This window comes from Rhincodon typus, chromosome 26 (assembly GCF_021869965.1).
Source record: "Rhincodon typus isolate 14 chromosome 26, sRhiTyp1.1, whole genome shotgun sequence".
NCBI lineage: Eukaryota > Metazoa > Chordata > Chondrichthyes > Orectolobiformes > Rhincodontidae > Rhincodon > Rhincodon typus.
This window is the reverse complement of record NC_063357.1, coordinates 5,101,693-5,123,867: the sequence shown is the minus strand read 5'-3', so window position 1 is coordinate 5,123,867 and position 22,175 is coordinate 5,101,693. Positions and strand designations below refer to the sequence as shown.

Here is a 22,175-nt window from a genome sequence, read left to right as displayed (position 1 = left end):
ACCTTCAGTATTCATTCCCTTCAGCACTGATACGTACCACCGGCAGTGAGCACCGTCTACAAAATTCACATCAGCAACTCACCAGCGCACTTTCAATTGTGCCTTCTAAACTTGACTTCTACCACCTAGATGGGCAAGGGCAGCAGACGTATTGGAGCACCAACACTTGCAAATTCCCCTTCCTGCCACACACTACCCTGATTTGGAACTATATCACTGTTCCTTCATTGTCAATGGGTTAATATATTGGTACTCCCTTCCCAACAACACTGAAGAGGTACCCAACCCACCCCCTCATTCATGGATTGCAGCTTAAGAAGGCTCACCGTCAAGGGCAATAAATGCTTGTTTATTGAGGTCCACATGCCAGAAAAGAAAACCACTTTGAATTTCCTTTAATATTTGGCATACAGCATTAGTAGTATTGCTTGTGGAGGTAGAACATCAGCTTGCCGAGTCAAAAAGCTATTTCTGTTTTGTAATTCTATGCCTAGATTATGCACACAACTTGTAGTGATGGACTTAAACCTAAAGTGGTGTGTTCAGTGAGGACAAACTGCTGCAAAAACCTCAAACTCTTCGGTCAGAAAATGAAACTACATTGTGCAAATTGTCAAAAGTCATTTTGTGGAGCGGAGACACATTGAAGCAAAGAGTCGAAAGTAGTGAATACTTTTGAAGATGCGGACCTTTGATTAACGAGCTTTCTTCTTGCACAGGTACAGACGAGTCTCCAGAGCCACTGCCTATCCCGACGTTTATGTTGGGTTATGAATGTGATTTTGTGGTGTTATCTCCATTTGCATTACCATACTGGGAGAAGCTCCTTCTGGAGCCATATGGATCGCAAAGAGATATTGGCTATGTTGTGGTGTGCCCAGAAAATGAAGCACTTTTAAATGGAGCAAGAAGTTTCTTTCGCGATCTCAGTGCAGTCTATGAGGTAAATCATGTTTGATTTATGTGACTATATCTTAAGTATCTTCAAAGCTAAACATTGCCAACTGGTATGACATTTTGATGTGCAACCTTGATGCAGAATTCTTGATGAGAATGAACAAAAATTGTTGTTTGAAATATAGTCCTGCAGACTTGGGCAGCACAGGCCCATCTCGAAATTGCTTCCTGATGGGATCATGAAAGTTGGGACCAAAGCAGCCTTGAACATTGCAGAGCAGCCGGTAAATGATTGGTTCTCTCAGCACTGTGTGAACGCTAGCAGTGAAGCATTTTCCAAACTGAAACTTTACGCTCAAGTGTGCAGACATGATCTGGGTAAGTGACTTGTGACAGCAGTTAAGGTAATGAAATATCACTTCGGGATAATTCAAAAGTGAACAAATTTCTTGATCACTGTATTGGTTAAAGTTTAAATTTGTCTTTGAGTAAAAGCAAAATATTGAAAATTTCAGGATTTTCACAGGTATGGCTGGTCATTTATTGTGAAAACATCACAATAGTATTGAATTTGCCACATGCTCTGTCTGTCTTGTCAGTTCTGTTTTATTTAATTGTGGAATGAGAATCTAACAGTGGTGCAATGTCTGTCCTATCCAGTCCTTACAATATGGATTGCCCAAGCATTTTCCTCCCTGCAAATAAGATACATTTCATCAGTCACAGTTGCCAGTGGCTGCACGCCATTATGCAGTGTTGTACAAAAGGAAGGCTTTAGAAAGCTTGGTTTCACGCTCCCATTTGCTTGCATGTGCTAATTGTTCCATCTCCGATTGTGAAAATGTCAATATATGCTGGAAATGGAAACAAAAAATTGCTGGGAATGCACAATGCTTTTATCGGTTTCTGTTTTTAAAAAAAAAAAAAAAAAATTAACATTTCAGGTTGAGGGTCTTGATCACAACTATCAAAAGGTCTTGGCCTGAAAATCTAATTTTTAGGGTAACGGAATCATACAGCGCGGAAATGGGCCCTTCGGCCCATCTTGTCCATGCCGACCAGATTTCCTGAACTGAACTAGTCCCACTTGCCTGCGTTTGGCCCATGTCCCTCTAAACCTTTCCTATCCATGTCCAAATGCTTTTTGAATGTATTTCTTTTCTACCAGTCTATTTTTCAAGACTGTGAATATGCTGTGTTTCCAGCAATTTTTGTTTTTAACTGAGAAATAGATGGCTTTGATAAATGCCTGAGAAATTTAAAGTTAATAATAACATATTTTTTAAAAAAAATTCCTCTTGTTTCAGGTCCGTACCTTGCTGGTCAAACATTGGACAGTTCATTACTCTCGCAGCCTAACCCCGTTTCCTCTTGCAGTCGATCCAGTACGTTACAAATTCCTGCACAAGTTTCAGCTGGGGGTTCATCTGCATCTTCCACCTGTGCTCCTGTACCATCAGGTACTTTAGCAAATGCTGCCATAACAGCCACAGTAGCCAGTAGTACTACTACAAATGTAGCCTCAGTACCTGTGAACCTGGCCGGCGTATCTTCTGCAGTAAAGCCGTCTTCCTCTTTTCCTCCATTTGCACATTTGAATAATTCCTCCAGTGTTGTTACTGCTCAGGGTTCAGCCTCCCAGCAGAGTAATGGTATCTCTGGTGAGTCAGCAGTTGGTGGAATGGGACAACAACATCAGGAACCTCCAGAGAGGTGAGATTGATGTATTTTGTGTGATGATCTATGTAATTGCAATGCATTTTATGTGTAAATGTTAACATCTAAAATCATATGCTGTTGTTAAAACATAGTTACTTCATTTGTGGTCATTGTTTCTGGATGCAAAAAACATTGTAAGGAGCATGGTTTCCATGATAATCTATATATAGAATAGTCAGTAGGCTTTTAAATTATAAATTACAGATATTGTCACACATACACTATATTTTCAGGTTTAACATCAGATAAAGGTTAATGGGAGGCGGCCCTTGAGCCTGTTTTTCCATTCAGTCAGATGATGGCTGATCTTGTACTAATATCCATTTACCCTTATGTCTCTTAGCTAGCACTAACCTGTCAATTTCAGATTTAAAATTATCTATTCAGATAGGAAATATTTATTACGCTCATTTCATTCTTAGTATTGCATCCTGGCTTGGATTTTAAGTTATGCCCTTGCTGTAACCTCCTTCACCAGCAGAAAAGATCTGCTTTGAATTCTCGTTATCAGCTCACTTATGACAACAAAAACTTGAATAAAGCCACTTGTTAACCTCCTGTGTTCCAGATGATGCAAGCCTAGTTTGTGAAATTTATATTCATAACTTTGGAGTTGGGGCAATATTCTAGTTAATCTGTGTTGCACTCCTGGTGCTTTTATATCCTTTCTAAGGTATGGGTGCCTAAAAAAAATTGAGTACTTCACATGTTGTTCCACCAGAGTTTGTTGTATACTGATGTACAGAACAAGGCCATTTTGCCTATCGGGTCCATTTTGGCTCTCTGCAGAACAAGCTAGACAGTCCCATTCTCTTATAATTCATTTAGCCCTGCAGGTTTATTTTCTTCAGGTGCCAGTTGTAAGGCAGTATTTTAAAAAAAAAAAAAAAAAAAAAGTTTCTGCATTTTTGATAGTGGACTGAAATAGGAAACCAAGGATTGTGGAAGGGATTGCTGCACGTTTTAAAATCAAGCTTCCAAAACTTTAGTGTAACTGCTGTTTACACTATTGCCTATTCAAGCAGTGAAAGTAGATTACTATAGAATGACTGGCCTCAGGAAATCTGTGCAGACTGAGATTTGGCTGGCAGCAGTTAACTAACAACTCCACAGACCAATGAGGAGGGCCTTCTGTCTGTCAATAAATGTGATTGCGTAGCTTGTGGATGTGAATGATATAGCAAGAAACCTTCAGACTTACGGAAGGGGAGTTTGGTGCCCTTTATTGCTGCTATAGAAAAACACCTAATGCATGATGATAACCAACTTATTTTCCCTCACCAGTTGCTGTAGGCAGTGGCTCTTAACCAATAAGTCAGAGACTTTATGAACCAGTTGCTCTGTGCCTGCTGTTTCAAAGTGAAAACATTTGGAGAAGATCAACGAGCAGTGTTTTCAAAAACAAATTGTTCATGGATTGTGGGTGTTGTTTGTGTTTATTGTCTGTTGCTAGTTGCCCTTGAGAAAGTGGTGATGAGCTGTTGTCTTGAACCATTGTACTGCAGATGAACTCACAGTGCCGTTATGGAGGGTGTTTCAGGATTTTGATGTGGTGACACTGAGGAATGGTGACATATTTCCAACTTTGGGATAGTGAGTGGTTTGGAGGGGAACTTGCAGGTTGTGTTCAAGTACCTGCTGCCCTTGTCCTTCTATATGGTAGTGGCCGTGGGTTTGGAAAATGCTGTCTAAGGAATCTTGATGAATTTCTGCAATGCATCTTGTCGGTGATGCACACTGCTGCTACTGAGTATTGGTGGTGGATAGAGTGGAAGTGATGCCACTCTTACAGATTGCTTTGTCCTGAATGGTATCGAACTTTGAGAGTTGCTGAAGGTGTACTTGTCCAAGTAAGTGGGGTTATTCCATCTGACTTGTACCCTGTGGACGATGGAAAGATTTTTGAGGATCAGAAAATGAGTTACTGAAGGAATCGTAGCCTCTGATCTCCTCTTGTAGCTGCAGTATATGGCTAGTCCAGTTTGGTTTCTGGTCAATGATAAGCCCAAGAAAATTGATAGTGATTTAATGATGGCGATACAACTGAATGTCAAAGGACAATGATTAGATTCTCTCTTGTTGGACATGGTCATAGCCTGGCATTTGTATGGTGATATGTTACTGTCACTTTTCAGCCCAAGGCTGGATATTGTCTGGGCCCTGCTGCATTTGGTCCTGGTCATGGTAATGGACGTGAACATGGACATCTGAGGAGCAAAATTATGCTGAATATTGTGCAATCATCCTAGCAAAGTCCTAGCAAGCCAAAAGTATCAACTCAACAAACCAGTGACGGGGACCATTGAACTGCCTTCCCAGAATTTTCCTCCATCCATAACTCCGTGTCTGTCTGTGTGTGTCTGTGTCTGTCTGTGTGTGTCTGTGTCTGTCTGTCTGTGGCATGAATTCATAAGGGGTTTAGAGCTTTAACCAGTAGAGTTACATGTTGACAGTTCATAGTTTACCTGTGGCTAGGACCTATTTATTTGCATTAAATAGAAATTCTTGTTAAGTATAGAAACCTAGCCTGTCCTTTCTTAATCTAGGCCTAAAGGATAAGTAAATTGGGGAATTTTGCGTACTTTGGTAAAATCTTTCACTTTTTGTGCCGACTTCAGGAGTACTGGGACTTGATTTCCAACACACTATTTCTCTTGGATGTGATCCAATCCAATTTCCTTTTGAAATCTTTGCTTCTATTCCAACCATCCTTGTGGGCAGAAAGTTCCAGTCATTATTGCTCGTTTTGATAATAAAAAGTTCTTCCTCACAATCCTACTTCACTGTTTGCTCAAAATCTTAAACCCGCATTCTTTTCTTGTGTTATCAGCTAAAGGGCACAGGTTTTCCTTGATTTACTCTATCCAGACTTGTCATAATCTTTTATACCGCTGTAAAATTACTCCTCAATCTCCTGTTTCAAGGAGAACAATCCAGTTTTTCCAACCTGTTCTTGTGACCAAAGTTCGTCATCCCAGGAAACATTCTTGTAAATGTCTTTTGAACTTTTTCACAGATCCTTGGTTCTTTCCAAAAGTGTAACTAGTTGCAGCGCTTCAGTTGGAACTGGATCAGAGGCATTTCTCTTGGGCCTTGTGGTATTTGCAGATATAACAGCAGTACTGTGAAATGAACTGCAGTAGTAATGCATCAAATCTTAAAAGGGCATTTCATAGATTCTGCTTTTGTTTTCCTGTGAATATTATATCTAATGTAGATCTCTCAGAATCCAGAGTGTTACAATTTATCACAGATTTAGGAAAATACATTTAAAAAATTACAAACTTTCTGGCTTGATCAGTTTATAAGAAGTTGTGTTTATGTTTGGGCCAGTATCACAAAAGAGCTACTTAAGCATTGGTCTTTTCAAAGTAATGCACTAAGTAAATAGCTAAACCTAATACTCCTCATTATTGGTTTGCAAGGTGGTCTGCTAAAAAGCAATAGATCAGCAGAGGTACTTGCGATACTGCCCTAGTAGTGGTGCTGTCCCAATCTGGTAATTATGAATCCCTAAATTGCCTTTCGTGGTGAGGGTTATCCATGGCGTTTAATCCTCTAGCTCACGCAAGAGGAATGAACCAACATCTTTTTAAATCCTTGTGAATTTGTTCTTTTCAATCCAAGCATGACCTCCAACCTGTGTTCCAGTGGGGTGAATTACAGAGACATTTTGGCTATAGGTGCTCTCTCTTTTTCTATCTCGAATCCTGACAGTCTTGCTTGTCAGAAAGTTTCAGGAAACCTTGGACTTTCACTCTATATATCAGTGGCAATGTGAATCACAAGGGCCTTGCATCCAGTATATGCCTAACATTCTCAACACTTTCCTAGTGCTCTGAAGACTTAATAATCTAACCACTGGAAACATAGATACTGCTACCGTTGTCTCCAAGTGTGAATCCCTTGCATCTTCCTTACAGTGATTAATCCAAGCCTACCTTTAATCTTTGATAACCACATCACACGGGCCTCTTGTTAGACAGGTCACCAAACAGGTCACGTCACTCCCTTCCTTCATCTTCATTAAAACAGTGGTCCAAAACAAACCAATCTTAAAGTCTTAAGTTTGTTGCAGTGTCATCTTAGGATAGTTTGTGTTATAAGCATATGCCCACAGTTGGATTGAGACTGCCCCAGTTAATTTGCCCGAGGATCTTTTCAGTCTGCTGTCTTCAGAAGACTCATCTTTTCATTATGGGCTAGATTTTCTTCAAAAAGATATTGGCTAATACTGTTCATTTTGGTGTTGCAAAAGTCCTGTTTTGTATTATTGCTGAAACACCTTAGATAATTATATGTAATCTTTGTTGTCCTATTTAATTTTTATACTTTATTTGTATTGTAGCACCATGGAAAGGGATAAAATTGGGGTCCCAACGGAGGGGGAGTCTCATGCCATCAATTATCCACCATCCATCGTTGTGTACATTGTGGATCCTTTTACTTACAATGCAGAGGATGAAAGGTCGTCATCTTCAAATGTTTGGACACTTGGGCTATTACGCTGCTACCTAGAGATGATTCATTTCTTACCACAGAACGTCAAGAATGCAATATCTGTGCAAGTGAGTGCACTTTTAAATGTTGGATGGTACAGTAAATAATTATAGAAGAGATGGTATTTTGTAACATGTGTTTTCTCAACTAGTACAAGTTGCCTTCATAAAAAATCTCTTGACTCGCTCGTTATAGCAAAGCATTGTTTGGAGGGCCATCTCATCCCATTTACTCTTATGTTCCCTTCTAGTAGTGCAAAACTACTGTGGCACAGTGGTTATCACTGCTGCCTCACAGCACCAGGGACCTGGGTTCGATTCCAGCCTCGGGTGACTGTCTGTGGAGTTTGCACATTCTCCCCGTGTCTGCGTGGGTTTCCTCCGGGTGTTCCGGTTTCCTCCCACAGTCCAAAGATGTGCAGGTTAGGTGGATTGGCCATGCTAAATTGCCCATAGTGTTCAGGGATGTGAAGATTAGGTAGGTTATAGAGGGATGGGTCTGGGTGGGATGCTCTGAGGTTCAGTATGGACTTGTTGGGCCGAAGGACCTGTTTCCACACTGTAGGGATTCTGAAAAAAAACAGAATTGGCAGTGATTTATGGACATAAAACCTCACCATCCCTCAACCAGAGTACGATAGTACCATGAAAAGCTTAGAAATGAATTTTTTTCCCCCCAGATCACTGTAAACTTGGAAAAAACTAACAAAAATTAATAACATGGTCTTCCATGTAGTAGGATGTAAAGGAAATGTATTGCTTTATTTTGTTAGGCAAAGCTTGAAGTTTGCATATGTAGAGTTTTTTTTTCAAAGCCTGTATTAATTTTACAAAAACATTACATAGTTATAGGCTTTTTTTTTAAAACTAACCTATCTTACAAACTGTACTATTATAATCATGTTGTTAGTGACGTGTTCTAAAAATTTCAAAAAAGTGCTGTGGGTTTTTTGTCCCCCCAGAGTAAATATTTTTAAATTAATTATACAGACTTGGAATAGCTTTTTTTAAATTGAAGCACTTTGATGTTGCTTGAGCTCAGCAGTTATTGCACTCTTGTCTCTTTGAGTGGGTTCACAACACACTTCAGCCTTTTCAAATTTGGCTTAAATAATCATATAATTCACTTAATGTTGGGGAAGGTGCCGTTAGTCAGATTATTTTACGCTTGCCCTGCTTAACATAAAACAGGCTGATTTTAATACATTCATATTCAAGTATTCTTAAAACATATTACTAGTGGTGTTGCCCATTCAATTTTACCCAAGCTTATCTACTTGCATCTTAAACTTTTTCTAATACTTCTGTCATTGTCTCTCCTCATTTTTTAAAATTATCATGCTAATCTGAGTCCCTTTAGTGTCGTCCATGCAATCTTCCAGTTTGTGTGAATTGTTTATACCTTTGTTCCTGCTACCCCATTGCATTTTTCTGTGGTGAACAATGCCTTAGAAAACGAGCTCATTCTTAAAAAAAAATGTAAATATCTTATATAAAATGCTATCATAATACTGTAACCAGGCATTATCTATTTAAATTACTCCTAGATTTGGAGTTGTTTAGTGAAGTTAAAATTATTGTCAAGGGGTCTGTATTTGGTTCAGCAGGAAATGTTTGCAGTGAGCCACTTGTTTGAACAGTGTTTTCTCAGCTTGTGCATACGTAATCTGTTTGTTTTGATCTTTAGTCCTCTGCGGTGCAGGATCTGAACAAAATAATGGATGTACATGTATGTGTAACTGAACTGTTTCCATGCCAGTACCAGCTGCTCTGAGGACACTGTGTTAGGCAGTCTGCATGTTTTTTCATACAGATATGGGCCAAGGCAGGTACCTGGTCACAATGTCAGTTAACGGCAAAAACAAAATATCCCTTTGCATTTCAAGTTATGTTGATTCTTGTTTTTGTTAGTTCAGTTGCTAAACGTTTGATCAGGACTCTATGATTTTGTTCAGTTTCAATTAAATTCTTAACATCAATTATCACTTGAGTAGATCCTTTCATTTGGGAGGAGGGGTGTGATTGATGAAATAGGAAGGTGTAAATGGAAGTATTGTGTTAAAATGTTCTGCACTTAAATAATGCTGCTGCATCGTTGTTGTATGTAGCGCAAGTGACTTTTGCCCTAAAACACTTTGTTAGATTCAGTTAAGTAAATGGGTGTTAAAACTATTTAAAAAGTTATGCTTTCTTAGAGGCAAGTCTTTTTGTGCTGCTGCTAATTCCTAGTGGCTACTTTAGGACTAGTGAAGAGGCCAAGAGTGTTGCTTCTTTGGGTCAGAAGATAGTATCGTATATTGCAACTGAGCAAAAGCATTGTAAAGGAACATGAAAATAGTATTCATTTTTCACAAAAGCAATACATCACTTTGCTGTAAACAGCTCCATTGGAAGTGAAGGAGATGTTTGACCTCGAGTTTTCCGTATTGAGTAGATCATTTTCAGTAGAGCAGCTGAAGTGAAAATGGGGGCAACACGATAAAAGGATTTTGAAATGCAAAGGAATATTTTGTTTTTGCCGTTAACTGACATTGTGACCAGGTACCTGCCTTGGCCCATATCTGTATGAAAAAAACATGCAGAGTGCCTCACACAGTGCTTCCTGGACTTTTTCCCAATAGGATCCCATTTTAATCCCTCAGTCTTTGTGCAGGCCCAGATGATTTTTGGGGTTTGAGAGCTGAAGGGGAGGGATGGAGGTTTAGTGTCTGTCACTTCTTTAGCAAGGGAAGAATGGCACCAAAATAAAACGCAACAACACGACAGTACCTTTCAGTATTTAAAGTCTACACTAAGTTTAAAGTAGGAAATTGTATTTTTAAAAATCTGTAACTATTTTGGTGAAAATCTTGTGCTGTTTGCCAGGCCTAATGAGCCATGAAGCAGGCATGTTGTGGCACAGTCTCTAAAAGTCTGGCAGTGTGGTTTATTGTGCACCTCTGATCTCCAGTTGACATCTAAACTTTGATTAGCGTTGAGATTTGATGCAAACCACTGTGATCAACCAAAAAATGGGTGTGCTCAAGGCAGAGATGATGGCCTAGTGGTCTTATTCATGGGGATAGTAATTCACACACTGAGGTAATACTGTGTTTGAATTCTGTCATGACAGACAGTGGAATTTGAATTCAATCTGGAATTAGAACTCTAATGATGACCATGAATTCATTGTTGATAGTTGCAAAAATCTACTTGGTTACTGTTGCCCTTTAGGAAGGGAAATTGCTGGCCTGCATGTGACTCCAGATTCACGGCAATGCAGTTGACTCTTAAATATCCTCTGAAATTGCTTAGCAAGCCTCGGAGTCCTCAACATTGACTGTGGACTCATGGCATCAGGTCAGACATGGGTAATGAAATCACCTGCTGGTCTGTTTAGATTTCCAGAATGCCTTTGACAAGATGCAACATAGGAAGCTGCTAAATAAGATTGGAGCGCATGGTGTCAAGGGCAGAGTACTGGTATGGATAGAAGATTGGCTGACTGGCAGAAAGCAGAGAGTTTGCAGCCAATGACTAGTAGATTTCTGCAAGAGTCAGTAATGAGACTACAACTATTCATGACATTCTGTAATGATCTGGGGGGGAAGGAACTGAGGGTATTGCTGCTAAGTTTGCACGTGACACCAAAATAAGTCTATTTGGGACAGCCTGCTTCCACACTGCAGGGATTCTGCGATTCTATGATTCGAAGTGGAGGGACAGATAATATTGAGGAAGCAAAGGCTGCAGGAAGATTTGGACAGGCTAGAAGAGGGAATAAAGAAGTAGCAGATGGAAAACAGTGTGTCAATGTGACATTTAGTACTTCAGTAGGCAGAAAGAGGTATAGACTATTTTCTAAATGGGGAAAGGCTTCATAAATCTGAAGCACAAAGAAACTTGAGTCCTAGATTCTCTTAAGGTTAACATCAGGTTTGAGTTGGCAGTTAAGAAAGCAAGTGCAGTGTTGGCATTCGTTTCAAGAGGGCTAGAATACAAGGGCTGAGATGTACTGCTGAGGCTGTATAAGGCTTTTGTTAGATCCCATTTGGAATTCTCTGAGCAGTTTTGAGCCCCATATTTAAGGATGTGCTGGCCTTGGAGAGGGTCCAGAGGAAGTTTCCAAGAATGATCCCGGGGATGAAGAGCTTGACGTTTGAGGAATGGTTGAGGACTCTGGGTCTGTACTCAATGGAGTTTAGAAGGGAGGGGATCTGGTTGAAACATACAGAATACTGAAGCCTGGATAGGGTGAATGTGGAGAAGATGTTACCACTTGTAGGAGAAACTAAGACCCAAGGGCACAGCCTCCTGAGGAAGGGACGACCCTTTAGAACTGGGATGAGGAAGATTTTTTTTTTCCCACAGCCAGAGGGTGGTTAATCTGTGGAACTCATTGCTGCAGAGGGCTGAGGAGGCCAAGGCATCGAGTGTATTTAAGACAGATAGATAGGTTCTTGATTGGTAAGGGGATCAGGGGTTACGGGGCGAAGGCAGGAGAACAGGGTTGAGGAACATACCAGCCAAGATTGAACGGCAGAGCAGACTCAACGGGCAGAATGGCCGAATTCTGCTCCCATATTTCAGTATTAAGATTACCACATCATTGTGTTGAGTGGCACTGTCATTGTGCTAAATGGGATAGAACAGATCCAGCAACTCAAGGCTGTGGCCATCAGCAGCCAAATTGTATCAACCCTGGTTTAATGGAGAATGTAGGAGGGCATGTCAGGAGCAGCACCAGGTATACCTAAAAATGAGGTTTTTAGTTTCTAGTGAAGCTACAAAACAGGACTATTTGCATGCCAAACATCATAAACAGCAAGTGATAAAGCTAAGCAATTCCACAACCAGCAGCTCAGATCTAAGCTCTGTAGTGGGGTCACATCTAGTTGTGAATGGTAGTGGACAATTAAATGACTCACTGGAGGAGATTGGAAACAACCCTATCTTCAATAATGGGGGAGCCCAGCAGGTTAGTGCAAAGGGTAAGTTTGAAGCATTTGCAACAATCTTCAGTGAGAAGTGCTGAGGGGATGAGCTATCTCTGCCTTTTCTGGCTCACAGGTGCCAGACTTCAGCCAATTTGTTTCACTCCACATGATATCAAGAAGTGGTTGAAGGCAATGGGCCCTGACAATTTTCTGGCAATAGTACTGAAGATTTGTGCTCCAGAACATATTGTGCCCCTAGCCAGGCTGTTCCAGTGCAGCTACAAAACTGACATCTCCTGACTGTGTAGAAATTTGCCTAGGTACACATAAAGCAGGACAGTCCAACTCAGCCAGTTACTGCCCCATCAGTCTTCTCTCAGTCATCAATAAAATGATGGAAGAAGTCATTAACAGTGCTATCATGCTGCACTTAAATAGCAAAAAGATATTGACTGACATTCCATTTAGATTCCACCTTGACCACTCAGCTCCTGACCTCATTACTGTGTTGGTCCAAACATGGACAAAAGAGCTGAATTCCAGAGGTGAGGTGCCAAGGACTGACTGGCTACCCTTGATATCAAGGCTGCATTTGACCAAGTGTGGCATCAAGTAACTCGATCAAAACTGGAGTTGATGGGAATTAGGGGTAAAACTCTCCACTGATTGGAGTAATACTTGGCATAAGAGAAGATGGTTTTGAGGTCCATCACCCTAGCTCCAGGACATCTCTGCAGAAGTTCCTCAGGATAATGTCTTTAGCTGCTTCATTAATGACCTTTGCTCCATCATATGGTCAGAAATGGGGATGTTGGCTGATTACTGCACAATGTTAATCAACATGCATGAATCCTTGGGTGCTTTTCAGGTGTAGTCCATTTCTAAATGCAGCAAGACCTGGACAATGTCCAGTACAGGACTGAAAAGTGGAAAGTAACATTAGTGCTGCACAAGTGTCAGGCATTGACCATTTTCAGCAAGAGGGAATCTAACTATTATTCTTTGATATTCATTTATATCGCTATCACTGAATTATGTACTATCAAAATCATCAGGCTTACCATTGACAGAAACTGAACTGGACTAGGCACAAAATACTGTGCCAATAAGAGCAGGTCAGAGGCTAGAAATACTGCAGTGAGTAACTCACCTCCTGACTCCCCAAAGCCTGTCCCCCACCTTCAAAGCATAAGTCAGGAGTTTGATGGAATGCTCCCAGTTTACTTGGATGAGTGCAGCTCCAAAAGCATTCAGGAACCTTGACATCATTCAGGACAGAGCAACCGGTTTGAAACCATACCAACAAACATCCACTCCTCCCACTATTGATGCTCAGGTAGAAGCAGTGTGTACTTGCTACAAGAAGCACTGCAGAAATTCAACAAAGCTCCTTAGGCAGCATGGACATGGGAATATCACCACCTGCATGTTCCCCTTTAAACCACTCACCATCCTTCCTTGAAAATGTGTCACTGGGTCAAAATCCTGATATCCCTCCCTAAAGGCACTGTGAGACTACCTACAGAATATGGACTGCAGCGGTTCAGGAAGGCATCACCCCACCAACACCTCAAGAGCAATTAGGGATGGGAAATAAATGCGGGCTCAGCCAGTGATACACATATCCCTTGAATAAGTGTATAACTCAAAAAGACTTAAGGCTACCAGTGTGAAACTTGATCTTTACTACCACCAAACTGTGAGCATTGTGGTTCTATATTCCAGAACCTTGGAGTCAGTTCCAGACATTCAAAACAGAGTATCTGTACCATGGCCTGTATTATAACCTGGGAGTTGTGACCTCAAAATTTCATCTGATGACCCCACTGGGATTATGACCTATAATTTGGAATCCCTAGCCTAGTCATTCTGAATTGTCCTGTTCTTGTTTTTTTTATTATTGTTAAACTGCATATTCCACAGATGTACGCCATCATTTTAAGCTGTCTTGATTTCCATTTAATCCTTTTGAATTATTCTAGCTTTTTACCCTTCATATAAATGGTTAGTGATGTTATCCCTGATAGTTGCGTAACAGCCTTTATTTACACCTAATTAATGCAAACAAGTTTTCACATACCACTTATGAACTTTTTCCCTACCAAAGGCCTATGCCAACATGTATTGATTATAGTACCTAATAAATGCCCAGTATCCAAAGTTCATAATACAAGAAAGAATGTATCTAATCCATATTTCTTGTATTATTTGCCTTGTTGAAACCCATTTGCTGCAGTTTTAGCTGTTTTAGTCTATCTATGTCAGTGTAGTTTTATGCTTCCATCTACATTGTTTTCTATATTGCACTAGTCTTCGCGACTTTGGTCACCTTGGACATTGGCTGTCTGTTACCTAAGATACTTGTACATATGGTGAATAATTAAGTCTCCAAAATATTATCTTGGGCCAGTACTAGTCAGAGCATGGAAGGAAATAGAAAGATGAATTATGCTGTCTGATTCTGATTTGTTATCTCATTGGTGAGGCATATATGAGGAATTGGATTGGCTTTGGCCTCTATCCTTTCCTCCCTCTGCTGCTCCTTATGGTCCCAATTATTATAGTAAAACAATCTATTGAAATTGTTTCTCCATTTATAACCTTCAAAAACAATGTTTTGATCAAGAAATTAAAAGGTGTCAATCCTGTGGAACTACATTTCAGCATAAGCACTTGTTATTTGTCTCATCATTGTTAGTAATGATCTAAGGCATTACAGAGTAGCACGAAGATGATAAAAAAATAAGAAGGAATGACTTGAATTTCTGAAGTGCTGTTTACAACCTCGGGGCATCTGAATGCCAGCAAAGTGCTTTTGAAATGTAGTCACTGTTGTAATATGGAAAACAGTTTCAAGTTTCTCTAAGGCAGCCCATCTTACTTTTCTCTTACATTATTCTTGCATGCTGCAGGAGTAATGTTGGAAACAGCTAGCTGTCCTAATTTAAACATTCAGCTAGGGCATAGTGTACATTATTGAGATTGGAGCTTTTCAGTAGAGTTAGATTTTATGAGGCCTACTTGTTTAAGAATTTTAACAAACTGAGCCTAGGTTCACTTACAGTTTTTATTTATGTTATCTTCGCAGATTGTTCCATGTCAGTATCTGTTACAGCCTGTGAAAAATGATGATCGGCATCTGTACTCCCAGCACCTTAAATCTTTGGCGTTTTCTGTGTTCACTCAATGCCGGAGATCATTACCACCCTCCACCTATGTAAAAGCACTGACTGGCTTTGGCCCAGGATTGGCCTTAGACAGCACCTTAAAGAGTCCAGATGTGAGTAAAAACTCTTCATTTCACAGCCTTCACATACCAAAGCAGCCTGGTCCACTTCTGATTGGTGGCAGTTCTCCTGAAGACAAAGTGGCCAATATGAATATGTCTTTTGCTTTTCCCCAGCTCAAGCATTGAATTTGTATTTTTTCCTCAGTTTATTTTGTGCTTGTGTAGTTTCTCTTGAGCCAAAGTTTTTAATGCCCTGATAAAACTTCTGCTTGACATTTTTGGAGTGTTCTGTTTCAAAAGGGGAATTTCAACAGGCAATGTCTTTTTATGCTATGATTTCTTATCCAGTTTGGGTGTAGAATATGACTACAAGATTTGAAATGCATCAAAGGGGTAAAGATTGCAATTGGATGTAAAAGATAGGAATAAAATATGAATGAGAGGTTTTTCATTAAATACTTGTACTTCCCTTGGTATTTTATACCCGTAGTGGGAGACTACTTTGGTTAATCTGTATGTCTGTGATAAAGGAAACCCTCTTTAAAAACTGGGAGTACAAAGTAAAGTTTGTAGTTTTTGATCTGGAGTATTTTGACACTGAATTTCAGTTAGAATTGAACACAGTGGGAATCTTGCTAATGTTGGCTATGCATGTGTATCTGTAGGTAACAAAAGCACAGATAATGGCTATCTGCTGGTATTATGCCAAACTAGAGACTGGAGCATTGAGACCAAATCAGCAATGCATGCCACCTGTTCAACTGGAAATTGGTCTCAGTTTACGTCCCACTGGTTAGGACAGTTGCAGTATGATATTTTTACCCATTAGAGGCTGATGGACTGAAGAAACATTGGCATTATCTCAGACTAGGTCATTTTCACTGAGGAGGCTGTGGTGCTATGCTGCAGCTCAGGAATGTTTTTGATGGCACGATGCTGTACCTTTCAATTCAACTGGATACCCAGTACCATAATGTTTTAGTATTGTACTATATCTTGTAATTAAGATGATAATTCTTAATATGTAATAGCCCTACGCTTAAAAAAAAAAGTCCTCCGATGCAATTTTTATTCCATTTCCACCCCATTAAAAGGTTAGGAAGTGAAATAACCCTTGAGAAATCTAAGGGTCTTAAACTCCCTGCTGTGCTACAATACCACACTAGGAAATGCATTTACTCATTGGTCTATTTATCATGTTGAAATATTTAAAATATGACCTAATTCAGAATCTACCTTTTATCTTTTTGCTGCAGAGACCAGAGCATTTGCGGATTTACAGCCCGCCGTTTATCTTGGCTCCAGTGAAGGATAAGCAGACTGAGCTGGGAGAGACATTTGGAGAGGCGAGCCAGAAATACAATGTTCTTTTTGTTGGCTATTGCTTGTCACGTGATCAGAGGTGGTTGCTTGGAACATGTACGGATCTCTATGGAGAGATGCTGGAAACCTGCATCATTAATATAGATGTCCCAAACAGGTGTGTTGACAACAGAAAAATATCAAAATGTAGACTAACTCACCAGTCCAGAAAAAAAGTTTGTCTTAAAATTGCTAGCAGCTGAGACTGGCATTAGTTTACAGGAAAGATCAGATCATTCTAGTTAGTCTGTAAGGTGCATAGTGTCTATGTTCACATGAAAAAAAATTATGTAAACTTGCTTGCACATTGAAATAAATAAAGCAACCATTAGAGAGACATACAGTGGTAATACGTGGAGAATCATGTGAAAGATACTTAGTTCAGAAGAGGCTGAACAAAATATTGTAGATAATGGCTTAGCTGTAAACACCAAAAAGACAAATTGATAACTAGTAGGAATACCTTAGAAGAAAATAATGAAGATTGAATTAAATAGTGTCACTTTGGATCAAGTTGATAAATTGGTCAATTTAAGATAAATGATGACAAGATCATAGCTGCTAGAAGGATGGAGATGGCCAGAACTAATTTTGTGAAGATGAAGAATGTTAAACAACAAGAAAGCGCAAGTTAAATTCAGTTTTCCTGTATGCCTCAAACTTGGGCAACAAATAAATTCTGTGAAGGGAAGTAGAGTCTTTTGAAATGCTGAAAGGATGTATGGGACAAGCAGTAAATGCTGCCTGGCCAGCCAGTGACTCTACCCCCTATGAATAAAAAAACAATTTCCACATATGGACCATAGGAGAAATGAAGCGGTACTTGAGATTGCAAGAGTGAAAAGAATTCTTAAAAAGAGAAGGCATACAGAAAGGGAAATACCGGTATTTTCAGCCCTTTGATCAGAGCTGAAAAGCTGCGGAGTTCTAGAGAGGACAGCAGAGGACTCAACCCAGGTATGGATGACAGATGTGATGAGTCAATCCATTGTCTGTAGCTAGAGGTGATCCAACCTTTTTTATCTTCAAACCCACACAGCTGTCTATACATGCTTCCTCAGACCCACCAACAGAAATTTATCATTGTTCCAGCTTGTTTTTGCCCTATGGAACTTATTCTTCCTATTTCAATGTATTTTTTTTTCTGCTTGTTCAGTCCATTTCCATCTACATCCATGTTTCTTATGATGTCCATTGCTACCAGTACGGTTAGGTTTTCTGCCTAAAAGGATCTCCTTTTCATCGTTGATATCCAATTGCTCCTGAACTCCACACCCAACCAGCACACCCTGAGGGACTCAATTTCTTCCGTCATTGAGGTCCAACACATTAAACAATTTCTCCTTTGATTCCACTCACTTCCTATAGACTGAAGATGTTGCTGTGGGAATGTGTATAATTTGCTGTAGCTATCCAAACCTTTTAATGATTATTGCACTTGTCCTTTGCTCAAATGCAGATCTTGGCTCATTATTGGCTGATACTTCTTCCTATACTGTTTCTTGGCAGCTTTGTCGAGGTAGTTTGGTTTTTCCTTCCACAGTCAGGAGCAGGGAGAGGAGGCGGAAAGCAATTGTAACTTAGCTGGAAGAAGAATCAAACTCCAACTGAGCTAACTGCTTCTCTGTTCATGGCATATATGGAACATATTTTCTTTGTTCCTGTTCTCTTTGAGCCGTCTTCCTCGCTTTATTTTTCGTACATTGACTGTCACGGTTGGGCTTGCTCTAAACTAGGAAATTTGATCAACTTTAATCCAATTTCAAGACATCCCTCATTTTCGTGTGATCTCCATGTTCAGCTCTTCCCTTCAGCTTCTGTTTCTGGAAATGATCTGTTGGTCAGTTTGCGCTGTAAGCCCACTGACTGTTGTAGCCACAACTGCATTTCCTTCTGCTTTGCTTCCTCAAAGGACCCTTTTGTTCTTCCCATGTCTGTTTGGTTTCAAAACTTCTATTCCTCCCAGAACCAGATCAGGGATTTTCACATCCTGACTTTACATTTCACCGGCTACTAAGTTCAGCAGATCATTCCACAGTGTGGTGGCATCACCAAACCTATCTTCTCTTTCAGTATTCCTGAAGGACCATTTCCTCAGTGACACACTGGTTCGTTTCTCAACCAACCCCTTCCCTTCACCTGGCATGGTTCTCATGGAAGCACAGAAGATTCAGCACCTGCCCTTGGTTTTTCCTTTCTTCACACTGTCCAGATTCTAAAATGCTTCTGGAGGAAGCAACATTTTACTTATGCTTCCATCAATTTAGCATACTGTGTTCATGGTGTGGTTGCATTCCCGAATGTAGTTTGGATTGCTGCCTTACAGAACACCTCTGCAAATGCAACCCTGGCCTTCTGATTTAAGGCTATTTTAAATCTGTTCCTGCTATCCCCCAACTCTGACATCTCTGTTCTTTGCCACTTACATTGTACCAGTAACATGTAACATAATCTCTAGAAGCAGCAACTCATCTTCTGATTAAGTATTTTGCAGCTAAGATCGACCATTTCAGATTGTGATGTAGGCTCACAGTATATTACCATTATTTGGAAACGTTTGTTCTGAAGTAGAGGCAAAAATGGATTTTAGTTTACAGTGCTGTGAAGTCTTGTTTAATTTTATTTTGCAAGATCAAAGTAATTTTGAACAATAAGGTTGAAGCAACATTTCAAAGAATCAGTTGATTTTAGATAAATGACTAGCAATACCACCATTCCTGAAAAATCATTGCTTACAAAAACAAAGTTGCTGGAAGAGCTCAGCAGTCTGTGTTCTGAGGAAGGGTCACTGGACCCGAAACGTTAACTCTGATTTTTTTTCTTCACAGATGCTGCCAGACCTGCTGAGCAGGAACTTTGTTTTTGTTACAGCATTGGCAGTTCTTTCAGTTTTTAAATCATTCTTAAGCTGTTTGCTGACTTGAATTTTACAACTGAAAGAGAAAGATAAGCAGGTTGATTCCGAAAGAAGAGGTCTAAGGCAGCAAAAGTTGCTTGTACCAGTCTCCAAAACAGTCAGGGAGAGGGCTGAGAGAAGCCCTGATTTGCATAGAGGAAATATCCAAAAGAAGGTGGCTGTGGAGTTCTGAAGAGAAGAAGACATCCTGCAAGGCTGCTGAAGCAAAGAATTTTAAGGAAGCCACATTAAGTAGTACCAGTGAGTTGGGTTAGTAGTTTGTTTATAGGCTTCGGGGGAAGAGAGATTAATTGAAGAAAATTGCAGCAAGTTAATATAAAACATAGAAACTAGGAGCAGGAACTAGGGAAGGAAATGTGCTGAAAAGAAAATCAATAACAGTGGTGCCAGCGAACAAGGAGCTTTAGCATAGAGATAGGAGTGATCCTTTACTGAGGTTTATGTATCTGTAAGGTTATTGTTGGGATAAAGGGGTTGAAACTTGCTTTCTGATATTTGTAATGAATTTTTTAAGAGAATTCTTGAATAGTGTACTGTGGTTCATGTTTTCTTTTGTATAATAAACATTGATATTCTCTTGTTTAAAAACACATTTGTAACCTGTAATGACTATGGTCGGTGACTGACCTTCTCATTAAAGTAAAAGAAAAAGAACTTGTGGTCTGTCAAGCCATAACCATCAGCTGAGATCGTAACCTCTGCCCCCATGTTTTTGGACTACAGCAACTGGAAATAATTCTGTTATGCCTGTACCGCCTGTAAACCCGTCTCTAGTTTACTCGCGAGTTCCGTTATCATCATCATTTACTTTGCATCACCATCCTTTTGTCATTTAACTTCTCTTGCCTTCCACCCCATCATAGACCTTCCCTTTTGTACTGTCACCACCTGCCCTTCCTGTTGGCTCTAACTTTTTCTTGTTCTGAAGAGTGATCATTAACTTGAAATTTTAATACTGTTTCTATCTCTGTGCAGGTTACTTAAATTGATGAATGTTTCTTGAATTATCTATTCTTACTAAAATGGTGATTTTTATTTGATCTGACAGGGCTCGCAGGCGGAAAGGTTCACCCCGGAGAATGGGTCTGCAAAAACTCTGGGATTGGTGTTTGGGCATCATGCAGATGACGTCACTACCCTGGAGGGTTGTTGTTGGGCGTCTGGGGAGGATAGGACATGGAGAATTAAAAGGTAAAACAAATGAACATCCAACAGCATCTTATAAACTGGTACACTGCACATTTAGTTAACTCTTTTTTGGTGTGTTGCTGGAAAATCTTTCTTTAGCTATTAGTTCCAGATGTGAGTTATGCTTAGTATCGATTGTTTTCACAAGGCATATATTAAAGAACAATTTTACCAGACCTGTACTACTCACTCACTCAATTGGATGATATGCTATTTTGTAAGAAGAATGTTGATTCATAACATACAACATATTTTTCCACTATGAGAGAGGGGTTTGGTCTAATCCTGAGTTCAGTCATTGGTAGGAGAACTGTGCATTATTGCAAAATGTTTGAAAATTTTAGGCTGTATTATAGTATTCTATTTTAAGATTTTTATGTCTCTAAGAATGTAACATACACGCCATCTTTTGCCACTGATTTTGTTTCTCTTTGCTATAACTGTATCGTGGACTATCTGGGTAATTTAAGGGAGACTTGCTACATGAAAATGTTAGTTTGTGTTATCTTTGCCAGTTTACTATAAAGTATAGGTTTGTGCTTGAAACACCATGCATTGTAGGCCACAATGTAGATATTTTTAATCACCCTATTCAGATGTTGTTGTGACACCTCTCTGGAGCACGTTGGACATCGATCCACGCTTCCTACCGCAATGCCACAAGAGCCCTTGAGGCCACCATTGTACCCCTTCTCTTTCATGTTAACTCCTGGCAGATACTGGTAGACCTTATTAAATGCTTGAACTTCTCAGGTTAGAGGGCAGAGTCCAACCTTCTTGCAGCCTGATTTCTGGAAATGCGTTTTCTAATGCAATCATCATTCCATTCATTTGATAGTGATCAGGAGCAGGAGCTCAGATTTTTTTTTATTTTCTTTCTTCAGTGCAACAAATACCCTTTTGGCAACATAATAGAATGACGGAGATGGCCAGAAGTAATTTTGCAACAATGAAGGGTGTTAACAAGAAGAAAGCTCATGTTTATATCCAGTTTTCTTGTATGCCTCGAACTTGGATAACAAATAAAGTCTGTGAAAGAAAGTAGTCTTTTGAAATGCTGATGCCAAGATGTATGGGACAGGCGATAAATGCTGGCCAGCCAGTGACACCCACGTCCCACGAATGAATTTTAAAAAAGTAACTGAAATCAGCTGACTGGGAGTCAATTGGATGTTGTGTGTGTGCGTATATATTATATGTGTATATATATGTAACCTAGAAATTTGGGAGTATTAACTGCTTAATCCTTGGAGCATTTATTTTTTCCGGTTTAGTGGAGACTTTAGTTCATGAAGCTAAGGTTAACAATCGTATTAATATAGCAGCAATGGGTGCCATGCAAATGTTCAACTTTTGTGACTTTAAAAGTAACTTCTAGCCTGCTGCATTATACTGGGCAGCACATCCATCTAATAAAGCTGTTCAGAAAATGCTTTAATCTTCAGTGT

The 22,175-nt window shown here is 39.8% G+C and overlaps 1 protein-coding gene across 5 annotated transcripts in view; it reads left to right on the top strand.

Annotated features, from left to right (window-relative positions):
* Positions 1 to 22,175, top strand: part of med13a (mediator complex subunit 13a) — a 208,567-nt gene that overhangs the window by 168,167 nt on the left and 18,225 nt on the right. For all 5 annotated transcript variants that reach the window (XM_048612425.1, XM_048612423.1, XM_048612424.1 and 2 more), the window contains 7 exons: positions 720 to 943; positions 1,083 to 1,275; positions 2,205 to 2,610; positions 6,965 to 7,184; positions 15,120 to 15,311; positions 16,517 to 16,740; positions 20,588 to 20,730. In XM_048612425.1, the coding sequence (XP_048468382.1) occupies positions 720 to 943; positions 1,083 to 1,275; positions 2,205 to 2,610; positions 6,965 to 7,184; positions 15,120 to 15,311; positions 16,517 to 16,740; positions 20,588 to 20,730 (1,602 nt within the window). The remainder of the gene's footprint in view (positions 1 to 719; positions 944 to 1,082; positions 1,276 to 2,204; positions 2,611 to 6,964; positions 7,185 to 15,119; positions 15,312 to 16,516; positions 16,741 to 20,587; positions 20,731 to 22,175) is intronic.